This window comes from Stegodyphus dumicola, chromosome 1 (genome assembly GCF_044657685.1).
Source record: "Stegodyphus dumicola isolate Sdum_Otavi_A_Nest chromosome 1, ASM4465768v1".
In the NCBI taxonomy this organism is placed as follows: domain Eukaryota; kingdom Metazoa; phylum Arthropoda; class Arachnida; order Araneae; family Eresidae; genus Stegodyphus; species Stegodyphus dumicola.
The window spans coordinates 57,030,566-57,047,311 of record NC_140768.1 but is presented as its reverse complement, the minus strand read 5'-3'; the positions used below and the strand labels follow the sequence as shown (position 1 = coordinate 57,047,311).

Genomic DNA, 16,746 nt, shown 5'->3' with positions numbered 1-16,746 from the left:
AATAGCTAATGTTAGTAGAATTATAAATAAAATTGTTTTAGTCCCTATGCAGTGCAGCACATGATGAATATTAAAAGAAAGCTAATCCAGAAAATTAAACATACAAGAGCACGTGCATTTAACATTTAATAAATAAATATCTCTTTTTGATTTTGAGAAATAGCTAGAATAATTGTGCGTGATTTACAAAGCTTATAAAAAGGAGGAAAACCTTATAATAATAACTACTGTGAGATATTGTAATTCTGTACAAAAATCTGAGGAAATTTAGGCATTTTGTTTTATTTGTTGTGATAACAATAAATTTTGTTCATTTTTCATTGGACTTGTGCATTCAATTCATAACGAACTCGTACGCATGCAACAATATGTAGAGATTATTAATATTTATGTTACTCAAAAAAGATGAAAGTATCATATTGTTTGTGAAAACACAAAAATATTAAAAATTTAGAAAATACTGATATAGTATATAAGTACTTTTGGGTGTCAGACCGGGCAGATTATTTTCATAACCTTTTATTTTGGTTAAAAAATAGTTGTACAAAGTTTAATAATTTATGTTACTTCTTTGGAAGAAACACTGTTTAAAATGAAACTCAAAGTTTGGAGGAAAAAAAACTGTTTGAAGGTTTCAATAATGATATTTCATTTTTGGAAAATGAGAATTAAAACTGTGGTGTAGAGATTGGCTGTGTTATCAACTTAATCCTCTTTCATGTAAAAATATACTTTTGTATTAGTTTTCTGGAAAAAATTAAAATTTTTGAATTGCATATCCCCTTCCCAAGTAGTTGTGTATTGTGTTAATAAGATATTGTAAGTTCTTGAATTGTGCATATATTTAGGGCTTTTCATGTTATAACTATGCATTGTCTGCAGTAAAGTTTTACTTTTTTTTCCCTCTTGATAGAAAAACTGTACTCCTATAATGTGTGCCTATAAATTAGTGACCGTAGAATTTAAGTGGTTTGGACTACAGAATCGTGTGGAATCTTTCATTCAAAAGGTAAATTTTAGTTGATTTTTGTAAATGAAATACACTTTGCTGAAATGTGCAGTGTGCTTTTTTTCTTTTGAAGCAAAAGTGTTTCAAATGATTATTAAACATATAAACTGCTGTGTTGGACACATGTGATCAACACTTCAAAGTACTTCTTATGAGCCATGAGTCACTTGTGGTTGACAACAGATTTTGTTTTATCTTAAAATATATTTATCTTGGTCACTTTTCTCACGGGCTATGTATCAAATATGATTGATGCTGCATATTGCATTAAACATGACTGACTAATACTGTACTGGGGATGCATCAAGCTACCTGCAACTGGCATTTTTACCCCCCCCCCCCATTGTTGCTTTGTGGGCAGGCCTTGAAAACATTACAATAGCAATTTCTAAATGTTGCCTATCATAACATCTAGTTACATTTTTCTTTTTTCTGTTATACCTTTTTTTGTAATGCAGCAGTATACATGGAGGGCTGACAAACATGTAAGAGGTTTTCTGAAAGAAAAGTTGTGTACTACTTTTTATAATAGAAAAACTTATTCTTGCATACCTAAAATATTTGTAAAGTTGAACGACTCATAGCTGGAGTCATTCTTTTCCTGTTCTGAATTTACATGTGTATTAATCATTTATTAAAATTGATCTTTTTGTCAGGTTTTATTTAGTTCACTTCTAGTATTTCACTGTGGTTGGATCATTTATTCTTAACCTAATTCCTGATAAGATTTTGAGTTCAAATCTCATACAAATACTATTTGTTGATGACAATGTAGTGTGTTGAAGCAATTTTTGAAAATTTGATTTAAATTTTTGGTACTGTTTCGTTCCGATGAGCGTAAAGAATTGCGGCGAAAATGTATGCAGAAAACCGCCAAATCTAGCAAACACGCCTATTTAACAGCGAACCAAATCTAGCGTACGGGCTGATTTCAAATTGCGTAAGTATAGATAGAGTTCTATATTTCTTAAGACGCCATTGAAATACTAGTTTAATTTTTAAATCCTGTTTTGATTTTAAGTCATTTTTTGATATTCTATGGATTTAACAATTTGGGAATTGCCCATGACGAAAACTCTGCAATCCATGTACACATCGACCTATTTTCACTTAAAAAAAAATCCCAGAATTGCACAAAAATGGCACTGCGCACAACCCTTGACTTTATCTGAGTACACATCGGCCAATTTTCATTTAAAAAGTAAAAGAAAATTGACAAAAATCCAATTGTTTTTACCTTTGTAAAAAGGACCAAACAAATAAGTGGGCGATTCTGCACTTTACCGAGAATATTTTCAAAGAAAAGGCATTATTCATTATAGAAAATTATGTTTGAACAACCAAAGAGATGAAATTATGCTTTAACGATAACTCGATAGCGAAATAGCGATGAAGGAATCCATTTGATTATGTTTAGCTTTTTTTTTATATAAATTATAATAATGATCTGAAATAGTTATTTATTTTTATGCTTCTATTCAGTTATGTTTAGCCTTTTTTTATATAAATTATAATAATAAAAAGGTATTATATGAAATTAAAATAATAATCTTTAAATAGTTATTTACTATTATACTTCCTTTCTTGTGTTAGGGTTACCACAGTACTGGCATCAACAATAGTTTGGTCGGTCCTCAAAACGAAATAGTACCAAATTTTTTTATTTAATGTTTAAACGATTTTTTTTGCACATATCTTTGTTTAATTAACAAACTAGAAATATCAGAATTTCACTGTTTGCACCATCAAATAAGAATCTTTTAAGTAAATCTTGTATTAAGATTGGAATTTATTATCGGTTTTGAAAATTGCTCAATTTTTTTTTTAAACTACCTGCATTTTTACAAGCTGTTATTTAACTCCTTCACAGTGTTTATCAGTATGGCCAAAATTTTGCCATTGACTTTTCTGCACCATCAGATGCATTGGGAAAAAGTCTTTTGAATGAAATTCATTTAACATTTTTAATGTAATTTCTGTTTTTTTGGTAAAAACATTACAATACCATTTCCCATCACAGTTGGAAGTAAAAGAGTAACTAGTCATTGTTGAAAAACAATCTTTTTAGTTTAATAATTTCATTGATTTGAGGCTGAAAAGAAAAATTATTTAAAAAATGTTTTTCAAAACTAAGTTTTTATTTAAAACTTGTAAAATAATTAGAGATTTAATGATAATCAACTTGAGATAGTGAATGAAATTAAATATTTAGGTGTTTTGCTGAACTGTTAGTTATAATGTTTTCTTCTCTTTTGCCAAATTTCAATCATTGTATATGTTTATTTTGCGATGCATAAGTTACAAGGATAGCCTTTCTGATTGCTCCAGTTTTCATTTTTATTGTTTACTGCCCTTGTCTGCACTTCCTCATCCAATTGCAAGTACAAATTTTGAAATAGTAGAGATATTTATGAAAATGCATTCTCAGTATACAGATCTATCTATACAGATACAGTATGATATACAGATGTTAGCAAAACTGATGATACAATTGATTTTGCTTATATGAAATGAATGTGCTGTTTATATTTCTGAACTCTGGTGCATTAGTGTTACAATTAAGTAGATACTTAGCCATGATAGACATGTTTCCAACTACAGTGAAACCTCAAAATAAGAGTTTAATTTGTTCCAGCATTGAGCTTGTAGCGAATTTCTCATATCTAGAAACAAACTTTACCGTTGAAAATAATGGAAATCCAGTTAATCCATTCTCTCCCCCCCCCACAAATATCAACATAAAAATAAATTTATCTAATAAATAACACTGGTAAATACCGTAGTTTTTATAAAATTCCGACACCGAATCGCCTTTCAACTGCTTCTCGTTAATCCACACTAACAGCAGCTTCTTAATGTCTTCTAGGAATTTTGGATGGTACTTGGAAGTAATGGTAATTCCTTTGGCCACATCAAGTTTCTTAATTTCTTTCTTCTTCTTCAGAATATTGCAGATCATCGATGTTGAACGACCGTAAGTCTTCACCAATTCCATCACTCTTACACCATGGGTTATTTTTATCTACGATTGTTTTCTTAATTTCAATGGCCATGGCTTCCTTCTTTTTATTTGCAGCACTATCTGAGGCAACAATCTTCTTAGGAGGCATCTAATTATTTTCACATTAAATGTAAAAGAACAATTAACTCTCAAGCGTAGATCAAAGGACACTATGTGATCCGACAAGAGAATTCCCCAAGTTAGGGACAAAGCCGCTTTAGACTAAAAACCTCACAAATTAAAAACAAAAATGTATTACATATAACAAAATTACAATAAAATAAGCAATATTCCTTATTATTATTATTACTTATTCCCGTTGCCTTCTCTCAACAAACATCCAGGCTGCAAGAGAAACATTAAATTTAAAAACTGCACAGAATTATCACCCTCATTTTTCCAAGTGCCAACAGTGCTGATTTTCAGCAATCCGGTATACAGTTGAATGAAAAACTGTTGCCCAAACCATATTTTTAAAAAAATGAAACTGTTCAGAATGATGCGATAAAATTGAAAAGATAAAAAAAATTCGGCTTCAAATTTTGAAAAAAAAAATCGCTTAGAGGTGTGTGTACTGGCTCTTTTCTAGATGCACCTATATACCAAATTTCGTAGCCCTGGATCTGTTAGCTTACGCACAGCACGAACGCAAGACACACAAACTCTTTTTTTTTTTTTTTTTTTTTTTTTTATTATTATTATATGTAGAGATTATTTAGAAAACATTTTTCGAGCTGAGCATATTTGTGCACATTTTTGTGCACAGATGTAATCTTGGTTCATTTGAATGTGAGCTTGGTTCATGTGGTCTGCAAAACAGCTAAGAAGCAAAATGCCTTCCAAATATAAATTAAAAGAATTAGTAGAACATTTTGCTATACCTGAAACAATAGAAAGGGAATTAAAAAAAAAAACAAGAATCAATGTGAGTTATTAATGTAATGAAAGCTTAATGACTTGCAAACTTCCTTGTGCATGCTGATGTTCTAATGGAAGAGTATAGCAGAATTAACATTGACTAGAAATGAAAATACCTTAATGGGGGAAGGTAAATAAAGCTAAAACTTCTTATCAAATTAGTAATGAAAGAAAATGCTATTGTAAAAATTTGATTATTTCTCATCAAGCTGTTAGATATTGAAGTCTATATTCTAATAACCAAGCGTCTTCTTTCATCATCAGATGCCTCTCAGCATATTTGTCTCCTTAAAACACCTCAGCCATGCCTATCTTTAGACTCAGTCATTTAAAATGTGACTGAGTAATATCTATATAGCAATATTATTTCATAAATTTCAATCGGACTTCTGTATATACCTTGAATAATAATTATTGTTACTTCTAATTATTTTATATTCAGTTTAACATGAAAATAAATATTTTATATTTATTCATAAAAATCTTATCAATTACGTTTAATTAAGTAAAATCAAAATACTTTTGGCTCCATGAAACATGCTTCTCTATTTATAGGTTTGTCTTGTACCAATTGCAGAGTGCCGCATAGTGGCTAAGACCACTGAATGTTAGTTATTCAGTGCTGGTTTAAGTCTCTGCAAATAATTTGATTGCATGGATATTGACAGGATTTTTCCCTCGTGTTACATGAATATGAGCCAGTTTCATATAGGAAGTCATCATAAAATATTCCCTTGCTTTAAATAGTTATCACATGTTTTTGCATAATTAGATAAATATATGACACTTATATACAAATACATTAATGGTTTAAAATTGGAGAAGAGTGAAACCTTTAATAAAGGAATTTTTTTTGTTTTAACCAAAAAAATTAAAATATAATTTTAAATATATTTTATTTCTATTTATTTATTTAATTTTATTTCTATTTTTATTTAATTTTATTTCTATTTATTTATTTTTATATATATTTTATTTCTAAGCATAATTTTTTCCCTTAGTATATTGTTGTCAGCAATGATTTTTAAAAAAATTTTGCAGACAGAACGGAGAATTTTTCTTAATTTTCATCGCCAAGTATTTTGTTGGCTAGATCGATGGCATGGCATGACTATGAAAGATATTAGGGAAATTGAAGAAAAAACTAAGAGAGAATTGGATGAAGTAAGTGTTTGATTTTTTATTTATGTATGATGATCAAAATAGGAAATAAAACTAACTTGATAAAAGTTACAGTTGCACAATTAAATTTAATTTTAACGTAAATGTTAAATATTCTGAACAAATTATACTTTCAGCATGTTTAATAGTACATTTTAAAATCCATAAGCTAGAAATTTTCATCTTATAATTAATTATATGTATACAAGTTTATTTTTATTAGACTTAAAGTCCTCAATGGACACATTTCTTCCCTCAGCAGATAGTTCTCATCCTTTTCCTTATTCAAAGAATCAAATTTAACATTTGGCTGATTTGTATAAAATACAAACATAGTTTACATTCTCCCCCAAAATTTTTTGAGTCCTGTTTTTAAGAGCTATTCGAAATTAACCTGAACTTGGAAAATTTTGTGATAATTGAATTTCTCTTTCATGTTTGATTATAGTGTTAACATATTGATTTTACATGATACAGCCATTCACACAATCATATTAGATAGTCAGAATGTGTTGATATGATATTCAGATTGTTTTTTGCAGCTCCATATGTGTGCAATATGGGGATTTTTTTGTATTGTTTCATTTTGTTTTTTGCAGCTCCATATGTGTGCAACATGGGGATTTTTTGTATTGTTTCATTAATCTTAATTCATTTAAAGGATAATATTTGAATGAAACATAATGCTTGCTAACATTTGAATTGACCAATGAAGTTTCAAAATCTTCTGTATAAAAAAATATTTCTGTGCTTTGTCATATGCTATTGCTTTATATTACCTCACCTGAATATGGTGCTGTCTTATATTTAATATAATGTTTTAATATGTACCCAAGGTTAATTTATGTACCAAAATCTAGATTTCCATTATGAGTTAATACACTCTTTTGCAAAAAAATCGAAACACCATGAAAGAAATGGTTGTTTTTGATGAAACTGAATATTTGTATAGCTCATACACAGATAATAAAATGATTAAAAAATCAAGTTTAGTACCTATTCATGGCTCACAATCACCCATTGAGTGTTCAAATTAGTAGTTGGTCGAATCGCCCCTGGTGGCAATGCATGCTTGAATTCGTCAAGGCAAGGAGTGGTAAAGGTTCCTAATGTCATCATGCAACATATTCTGCCAGGCATTCATCAGTTGTCTCTCCAGATGGGGAATATTATGTGGTGCCCAGATCTGGCGGTCTGCTATGCCTCAGACATGCTCACTTGGTGAAAGGTCTGGTGACCTTGGTGGCCAAGGAAGAGTTATCAACCGCACAGAGACAACCCAGAGATATGCGATCGGTATGTGGCCTGGCATTATTTTGTTGGAAAATGGCCCCAGGATAATGTGCCATGAAGGGTAATGCAACCGACCGCAGGATGCTATCAACATATCGTTGAGCTGTTAAAGATGTATGGAGGATGACTGAAGATGACCTGCTAGCATAAGGATAGCGCCCCACACCATCACACCAGTGGTTATGGCTGTATGCCTTTGTAAAACAAAGGCTGATTGTGACCTCTGGTGCTGCCCTGTTCAGACATGAACACGGTCGTCATTTGCTTCAAGAGTGAAACAGGATTCATCGCTGAACACTATACAATGCCAGTCTGATGGCAGCCATGATGATCAGCTGCAGCACTACTCCAGAGGACTGCATCGATGTTGTGGGGTCAAAGGCAAATGTCTTAAAGGCCTCTAAACATGAACATAACCACCTCAGACAAGCGCCGTGAGATGGTGGACGGTACCACGGGAGGTATAGACGTGGCTGCAGTGTGTTGAATAGTCAACAATGATTCCATTGTGGTGGTTCAGTCCTGATGAACAACCATCTTATCTTGCCTCGCATTTGTGCTCCTTGGCCTTCCAGAGCCTTCATTTCGTCAGCAATTTCCTTGTAACAACCATTGCTGCGAACATCTTTGCACAGCAGTGTCTGTATGCTGCAGGTGGCGACCTATTGCTCAATATGACCACCCAGCTTTACACAACCCTACAATGCGACCACGTTCAAAGTCATTTAATTGTCTGTAAGGTCTTCGATATCGTCGTAATGGCATTTTTAGTTGCTTCTTTACGGAATTACAATGGCAGCAACAAGAAAAAAGAGAAATTTTCCGCCTCTGTTACTGGTTTTATACTTTGCAAAGTGCACACTAGAAATGTGCACTATGATCACAATTCCAAATAGTTTTGTTAATATCACCTGCTATGCAGAATAACTTTCTAGGATTTTGTGATTGCATGCATTGTTTCAAGGGCATCCCTCTAAAAATACCAGCAGTCTGTGTCTGCTTATAAACTGAATATGAATATAAATGAAATGTCGTAAAAATAAGTAATTATATCAAATTATTGATAACATTTTAGTGCTGTAATTTTTTTCAGAAATCTTATGTTTCTGAGTTAAGGCTATTTCTGTTGAGTTTCTCATTCTTTTTATAATCTTTCTTGAGGCATTGATATTTTATATTAAATTTTAGCTATAACTTTTTTGGTAAGGCTTAGTAGGGAAGTTCTGAGAAAACGGTTGTTTTTCTATTAGCCTATTTTTAGTATTCAGCTTTTAAATTAATATAAACTTATATGATTAAAGTACCTTTTTATGAAATAGGCTTTTAAAAAACTAAGAGTTTAGTCTGTTGTTATATAATCACAAATTATTTCTGAATTAGAAAAGATGAGCATATAAATTACTTTGTAAAAAGCGTGTAAAATTCAATATTTCTGGTTTTTTAAAAAATAGTTTCTGATTATTATTTTTTAAACAAGTCAAAATGTATTGTAATTCTGTAGATTATTTTCCTGTAAAAATCATCAAGATGACTCATGTAATTATTAAAAATATGTATCTTAACATTTATTTTTTACATTTTGTATTTGCTGTCATATTTAAAGTACTGGATTTTGACTTCTAACTAGTAATTCGAATTCTTGATTATCCATGTAAGAATTATTTGTGTTATTAAAAAATATTCTTCTCAGACTAGTACTTGAGGATGAAGAACTAGGGAGTTTTTGGAAAAGGTCATGATTTTTAATGCAGTTAATTTCATTGCTAAGATTTGGTTGAAGTAAAAAAGTTTAAGCGTATATGGAACAACGTGACAGGAGAAATGAAGCAATTCTTGCAAAAGATTCAACAACATGTATTTTGCTTTAAAATACAGATATAACTGAGATTTTTCTTTCCACAGTAATATTTCAGTTCATATATAAAAGAAATTAATTAGCTGCATAAATTAGTTTGAAAGAGCTAATTATTTTTTATACAGCTGTATTAAAATTTTTTTTAACAATATGTCTGTACTGTACATATTTCTAAAAAACTATTGAGTTTATTACCTTAAATATGGTATGGTAGCAGAAAATATACTATTTGAGAATAATAAGCATTTTTCATTTTGGCTAAAAAAATTAAATTAAAATTATATTACTAAAAAATTTGGAAAATCCCCAAACTTTTAAGAATATATTTTTCATTATTTTCAAAGTTTTCCCACTCAGATCTATAATGTTAGGTACTTTTAAAGAAACAAGTTAGTTGTACTGCTTGGAAAAATTTAAGCACTGTACCTTAAATAGAGTTTTAGAAAAGTGTATCGAAGAATTAAAAAAAAAAAAAAAACATTTTGAGAAAAAGGCAAAAAACTATATGCTTGCCCACAATGCTTAAAAAAGTATTATTTTAAAACCTTCCAGCATCATAATCATTTTGTTTTATCATTTCTGCATCAGGTCTTCTCTATTCTATCATTTTATTTTTCACTGTGGCTGATTTAGAGTTTTGGAAACTCAAAAGGATGCCTCTTGAACTCAGTCCTCATCAATATTTTAGAATGACTATTTCATATTATGTCTCAGTTCAGTACTCAAATGTTTTAGAACTTTTAACTGGCTGTAAGCCCCATCAATAAAAGTAATTACAGCATTTACTTTCAAATTTCTTTGAAGCCTACTTCCAAAGTAGCTGTAGAAACAGAAACAGTTTTAGGTCAGCATTCCCATAAATAACAGTTAAAACTCTCATTTGGATTCTGAGTTCTACCATGTGTGCACTTGCACAAAAATTTTCTGTTCGACTGAGAATGGGGAAAGAACAACAGAAAGTATAGTTTCTGGCACGGATTGTTTATGACTATACTTTCTCTTTTTTAAGGCATTATTGTAGCCACACCAAGTTTCTGAATCCATATTACTCTGGTAGGACGTAGTTGAAAGTTTATGGCAGTATATTACCCATATAGATTTTACCAGTCAATCTAAGGATGGGTTTATATTACTGTGGATTGATAATAACATAAGGGGAATAAACCATAGGATAAAATAAAAAGAAAAGTTGCTCTTTTCAGTTAGCAAGAATGCTGAAAAATATGAAAAACTTATGTCCTTTACACTGGGGGGGGAGGCATTATTTGTTTACATTCTTAAATACCATATTTTAGGTGCTTATCTATCAGAAACCTACACAAATTATATATTCATGGAATCATCTGAGTCTGCTCTATTTTTTAAAACTCTAATTGGAAATTTGAAAATTTGGACCATTTTATGTTCCATGTGCCCTTTTGATGCTAGTTAGATTGTATTCATATATGGAGATGGGAAGTGACTGATTCCTGGTATTTTAAAGGAGAAATATTTCTAGTAGTGAAGCAGGTCTTCTGAAACTTTCTAATGATAAGGGTTCTCAAAATATAATAGCAGAAAAAAAAAAGGGGGGGGATAGGAAAACAAGGAGAATGAAGGCTTTTAAGAAAACATTTCAAAATGAAGTAATAAATAATGAGAACTTAATAATCTAAATAGAGAATGAAATTTTAAAAAGCAGAAATTGTCTCTTTAGTCCAAAAAAGTTCTGAAAATTTTGCTGACCAAGACACAGACAGGTACTTCAAAGACGCTTGAAGTATCTTCCTCTGCTGAACACGAAGCGTATTCCTCTGCTCAAGAGGAATATGCTTTACATCTTCACCATTACTACAGCTGCACAATGCACAAAGCAAGTTCAAGTTACTTTAACTAGCTCTTAAAATTGCCATATCCGGTGAAAAATCGAGTTTAAAATCTGTTAAAAATTGATTAACTGGTATTCTGTGAAAAATTGCAGGAAAAAAAAAAAAAAATCTTTTGGTGAGGCCAGATATTCTCTGTTTCATATGCAGATAACATCAATTTTGTAAAAGCACTTTTAGTGAGAAACAGGAGCTTTGCTCTCTCATTTCCAAAATTTTCACAGTGTCCACGAACATAAGTAAAATGAACGTCGATATCAAGATCCTGCAAGGTCTTAATAATAAACTGAATTTTAACAGCAAGTTTCTCTGAAGCACTAATTTTCTGTAATAATTGCAGCAAAGAAAGTGAACCATTGCATCTTAAACATGCATTGATTTCAAACCACTACAGGTATTTTGAATCCATTTCACAGCAAGATTTAAGCATAATAACTCAGCATTAAAAACAGAGTACTTATCATTAATTCTATACCATATGTCTCTTTCTTCTTTATTTTCATAAACAACAAAAGCAAGGCCAACTTAATCATTCATCTTACTGCCTTCTGTGAAACAAATTAATTTGGCCTTTTCAAGAACAGCATCAGAATAACCAGCAACTGGTATAGAATTCCTGTTAAAAGGATACAGCAAAGAAGAAACTGGAAGACTGCCATCGAGAAAATTTGATAAAGATTGCCTGCAGATGCTTTCTTTCATCACATTGTTGCTCAAAATTTCAATATCTGTGGGTAGAATACCAGTGACAGTAAAAAGTGCCTCGTAATAATAGTTCTGTAGTCATGAGCAGTTCTTAAAAGAAATCACCTTTGAATTTTTCTCAGAAGTTTAGACCACTGCAAAAACAGTATCGAACATCAACGAAACTTTTGCTTTAAAAAATTGAAAGCTGCAAAAACAGTTTTAAAATGGTGTTGGAAAGAGATTATTCACACGAAAGGTAATTTATTATAAGATTCCACAAAAGGGTCCAGATACAGCACAAAGTCCGTAATCCGGACTCGTCGGGACTTCAGCGATTCCGGATTGAGGGTTTTTCCGGATTATAGATCATCAATTTAAATCTGGTAAGGTGGCATGCAGAAATTATACAATTAAAAATGTGAACCGTTATTTATGAAATAAAGAGCAATTATGATCTAAAGGGTATGAAAATTTACAAAAAAAGCTTAATATTTATTTGTTTACTTTATTAAACATTTCTTTCAATGTAAGTTGTTTAAGTTGCTTCGTTTTTGTGCTAAACGTGCATGCGTAAACTTTAAACACATATGCATAACATTAAATGCGCATGCGTAAAGCATTAAAAAAAAATGGCTTTGAGGTCCGGATTATAGATCGTTCCGGATAATAGACGTCCGACTTTGTACTGTACTGATTCCTCAAAACAGCACTATATTCTTTATCCCTATATCCTATATTTTTTCGTATTATCTAAAGAAAATTCTACTGTGTGAATGCACGAAAAATCCTTGATTCGGTAGATGTTCCTATTTGCACGTTTCAATAAATTTATGATTCTTGGCCCCCATTCATTGTCAAGAGCCCCTTTTATGTCCAGAAATTTCAAAATTTGACATAGTTTTTCCCATTTACCTTGCTTTACTATCTCATCCAAAATATATCTGCTTCTTAAGTGCCAGTTCACACTTTTTATAGAAAGTGTTTCAAGATTTTACTCAAAAGTATGATAGAAGGCTGATACATCTGATATTTTCAATACTAAACTTTTTAACTTCAATGTTTTTAGGAATATTCACAATTCTGCTTTTATCCACACCACTGGAAAGTGATTCTGATCTAGTCAGAAATTATATTAGAAGGACTAATATAGTGAAATATAAATTTGTAGTAGAGGGACAGATATCGTGAATATGTAAATTTATATTAGAGAGATAAATATCATGAAGATCCTGAATCATTTCATTTACGATTCTGTTTGGTCTAGGAGTTGTACCTAACTTTAAACCCTTAATAACCTTTCAGTTTCATGGCATCTATTGTAGCCCCAAAAGAGGAAGTAACTTCTCCTGACAACCATTCAGTTCTTGAAATTTCAATATCTTTAGAATAATTCATTTTAAGACTTAAAGAATAAATCTTTTTTCCAAATATTTTGTGTTGTAATATTACTGAGGAACTTTTATCAAGAGTTAAGTGTATTTCTTCTATCTTAGATGCATATTTTAGCCTTTTTTGCAAATGTTGTAAATATGTCTCAGAATTTTTTAGTTCTTTGATATCTCCTTCTAGCTGCATTTAACTGTTTGCTCTTATAATTGATCTCAATTCACCACCAAGAAACATTATGTAAATGATATTTTGACATTTCTTCAGTGCAATGGAGTGTTCTGCTGCAGAAATAATTAAATTGGGCAATTTTATAACAGTGTTATGTAACATCTCTGGTGAAGTACAATTTTTGCAAAGATTTAAGGAATTCTACCTTATTATTTTTGCGGAAACTTTGAAAATGACTCCAGTTTGCTCTATTAATGTTAAAAAGAAAATATTTCAAGGCTCATCTTAAAATATTTCACAAATATGACACAGAAATTTTAATAATAATAAAAAAAAAGATCAGAGATTTAGTCTCAGGAATACACCCGATTTGATATTCTGAAGCTGTTCATTGTGGATAAGAAATGTTTGGCAAAATCGCCCTGTTGCCTTAAAGAATCCATGAAGTATTAGTCTGGATTATGTTCAGATCCCATCTAACAGATAACACAAAGAAATAGAGAAGCAAGAAAGAGTTGTTGAAAGAGAGTAATATATAGACATGGCTGTTATTCCTGGCAGATTAACACCATTAGTTCAGCCTTTAGATGTGGATATCAATAAAACATTCAAAGAAAATTTTAAATGACTGTGAAATACATGGATGTTAGAAGGTGAAAAAAGGAGGCAAAAGGCATCATGACAGTCTAGAAATAATGTGCAAGTAGATAATAAACACTTGGAATGAAATTAAACCCAACTTAATTTAAAAGTCATTTAAATAACATATTTTTAATAATCTAGATGGAAAGGAAGAATCAGAATTTATTATTTATGAATCAGAATTTATTATTTATGAATCAGAATTTATTATTTATGAATCAGAATAACAGGGATGGTGAAGATGAAACAGAATTCAATGATGTGCCTGAACATATGACAAGAGACTAATTTGCTGAACTTCTCATGTTATCTGATAATGAAAATTTTTACGTTTATAAACTATATCATTTCTTTTAAATAAACAGATCTTAGGTACATGTAGAAATGTAATTTTTGTATGCTCAGTTTTTCCTTATTTTTAAATCTATTATTTTTATATCTGACATATAACATGCACCCGTAAATTTTGATCTAATTTTTTGTATTAAAAGTACACATTATATGCTGGAATCTATGGTAAATAAATGAAATGAGCGAAAAACACAGCATGTTTACACCAGCATTGCAGCACCCTGCTATTGAAATTGTAGGCTTTGGAAGCATTTTTTATAAATTTTGCTGATGATATAAATATAAACAAAACCTTTATTACGAAATGTTATCATGGAATAATTTTTTTTAAACTATTCACCATGTTATATGGATGATAAATATTCTTTCAAATGTGAAAGAAATGTCTTGTCTTATTAATTGTCAATAATTTATTTTGCAGGAAAATTTACTTTTTGTGTGTGCTGAAAGTAAGAACACCTAATTTTATATGTGAAGAAAAGAAATGTGAAATATTTTTCTAGAAGAAAAACTGAAAAATATATTTTTTATTGTAATTGACTTTACCTTAAGTGGTATATCATATGCTCTTTCTTTAAAACATGCAAAGAATACCTGTTTTAGAGCATACATGATTTTTTTTCAGATTATTTGTCTTTACTAGTGATCTGTGCATACTTGTACATTAATTAGAAAATTAGATTTCACTTGAATTATCAATCCTAAGTTTATTTATTATTATTATTATTGTTTTTTTGTAGAGTGTAACCTAATAAACATTTCACTTGTTGTGTGGTAGACCTCTTCGACACTTGTTGTGTGGTTGACCTCTCCAGCACACTCATACACTTTTATCTACATCTATCATCTTTTTCATTTTTAAGTATCTTACTTTTTAAAAATTATTTATATGCCATCTGATTTAATTTTATTTATTTCAGCAACGCAACAAAGGACATGTTAGGGGCACTCAAGGTGAGGAATGACTTCCAGGATTAATAATATATCAAGCATATCTGTTCAAAATCACCTGTGTATATTTTGTTTCAACCATTTCACTGTCCAGAAAACATGAGAAGGAAGTAACCAGTTCATTAATTTTATTCCTTAATAATCAAATTGTGTTAGATATATTGATTAGAGATGCATTATCATAAAAGCACCAGATTTGTTGATGTGAATGTCATCTAACATGACAGGGACATAAGTTAGGGAAAGCTATATTATATGATATGTTAGGATACAGGCTTTTCTGCCTTTCACCACATCATATGACCTCTGTGTTGTAACAGTAGCAAATTTAGTTACATGCATGATTGTGATGCCAAAGAATACTTTAGTTAAGAATCATAGTAGTTTTTACTAAAGATACACATAAATCAAGTTTTGTTGGCCTTGATTTTATGCATGAAATTAAGTGTTCTATGCGAACAGGTAATTTGTTTGAAATGTGGTAAAACCTCTTATGTGTAATCTCATTAATAAACATGTACCAGAATCAGTTTCATGTACCAGGCCATGACATCATAAAGTAGAATACATATTAAACAGAAGCTTATATAGTTAAAAATGTTTTAACGATATGACTGTGTTCGCTGTGTAATAAAATATGAAGTACAATAAGCTATCCTGTATGAGTAACAATATTATAAAATGAATAATTAAGAATAAATTATAAGTATTTAATTCTGAATTTGCATCTAAGATTTTATTGGCGTATATTGGTACATAATGAGATTTGCATTCCTAGCGAATTTATGCAGTTTGTTTTAATAAGAAAATGCTTTTAACATCACTTTTATTGATGGAAAAAAAATAGTAGTTTAAGACATACATCCAAGATTTTTTTATAAGAGGTTTTGCTGTAAATTTATATATATATATATTTTTTTTGTAAATTAAGTGCAATATCTGTGCAGTTATATGATTTTGCATGATGTACATTACCTTTTTACCTAGTGGTTTGAAATTTGAAACTTTTATTTCCATTAATGAAATGGATATTTTTTTCAGAAAATTGACCTCTGAGAAGTTAGGCGCTCCATCACCAGTTCCTTTGTAAGTTAACAGTTACCATATTTACCCTTTTATAGAAGGTGCTTCTGTGTCAAACTCATATAAAGAAGCTTAGTTAGTTAGGTGCACTTTTTTATGTAATGTGTGTATTAAACTTGTGCATTGATTTATAATTTATTTTTATTTTCTTTTTAATCTTAAATTATATTAAACAGAGTTTTATTTTGACTTAATAGTTCATAATCCTAAACAGAACTATTTGGGATTTCTTTTTATTAAATTAGTTTATAAATTTATCAAAATGAGATGGTGTTAATTTATGAATATATTCAATAGGTGCTGTTTAAAGTTTTTTTAGGAGAATGCTTTGAAGAAACTTTTTTAAAAATATGTTAATTTACATGAGGTTATT

The 16,746-nt window shown here is 30.3% G+C and overlaps 1 protein-coding gene across 1 annotated transcript in view; it reads left to right on the top strand.

Annotated features, from left to right (window-relative positions):
* The window catches only part of LOC118181944 (phosphatidylinositol transfer protein alpha isoform-like), an 80,609-nt gene extending 64,284 nt beyond the window's left edge, over nt 1-16,325 (top strand). The window contains exons 9-11 of the mRNA XM_085815028.1: nt 914-1,009; nt 5,970-6,092; nt 15,260-16,325. Coding sequence (XP_085671154.1) covers nt 914-1,009; nt 5,970-6,092; nt 15,260-15,304 — 264 coding nt within the window. The 3' untranslated portion in view covers nt 15,305-16,325. The remainder of the gene's footprint in view (nt 1-913; nt 1,010-5,969; nt 6,093-15,259) is intronic.
* Nucleotides 16,326-16,746: the final 421 nt, after the last annotated feature.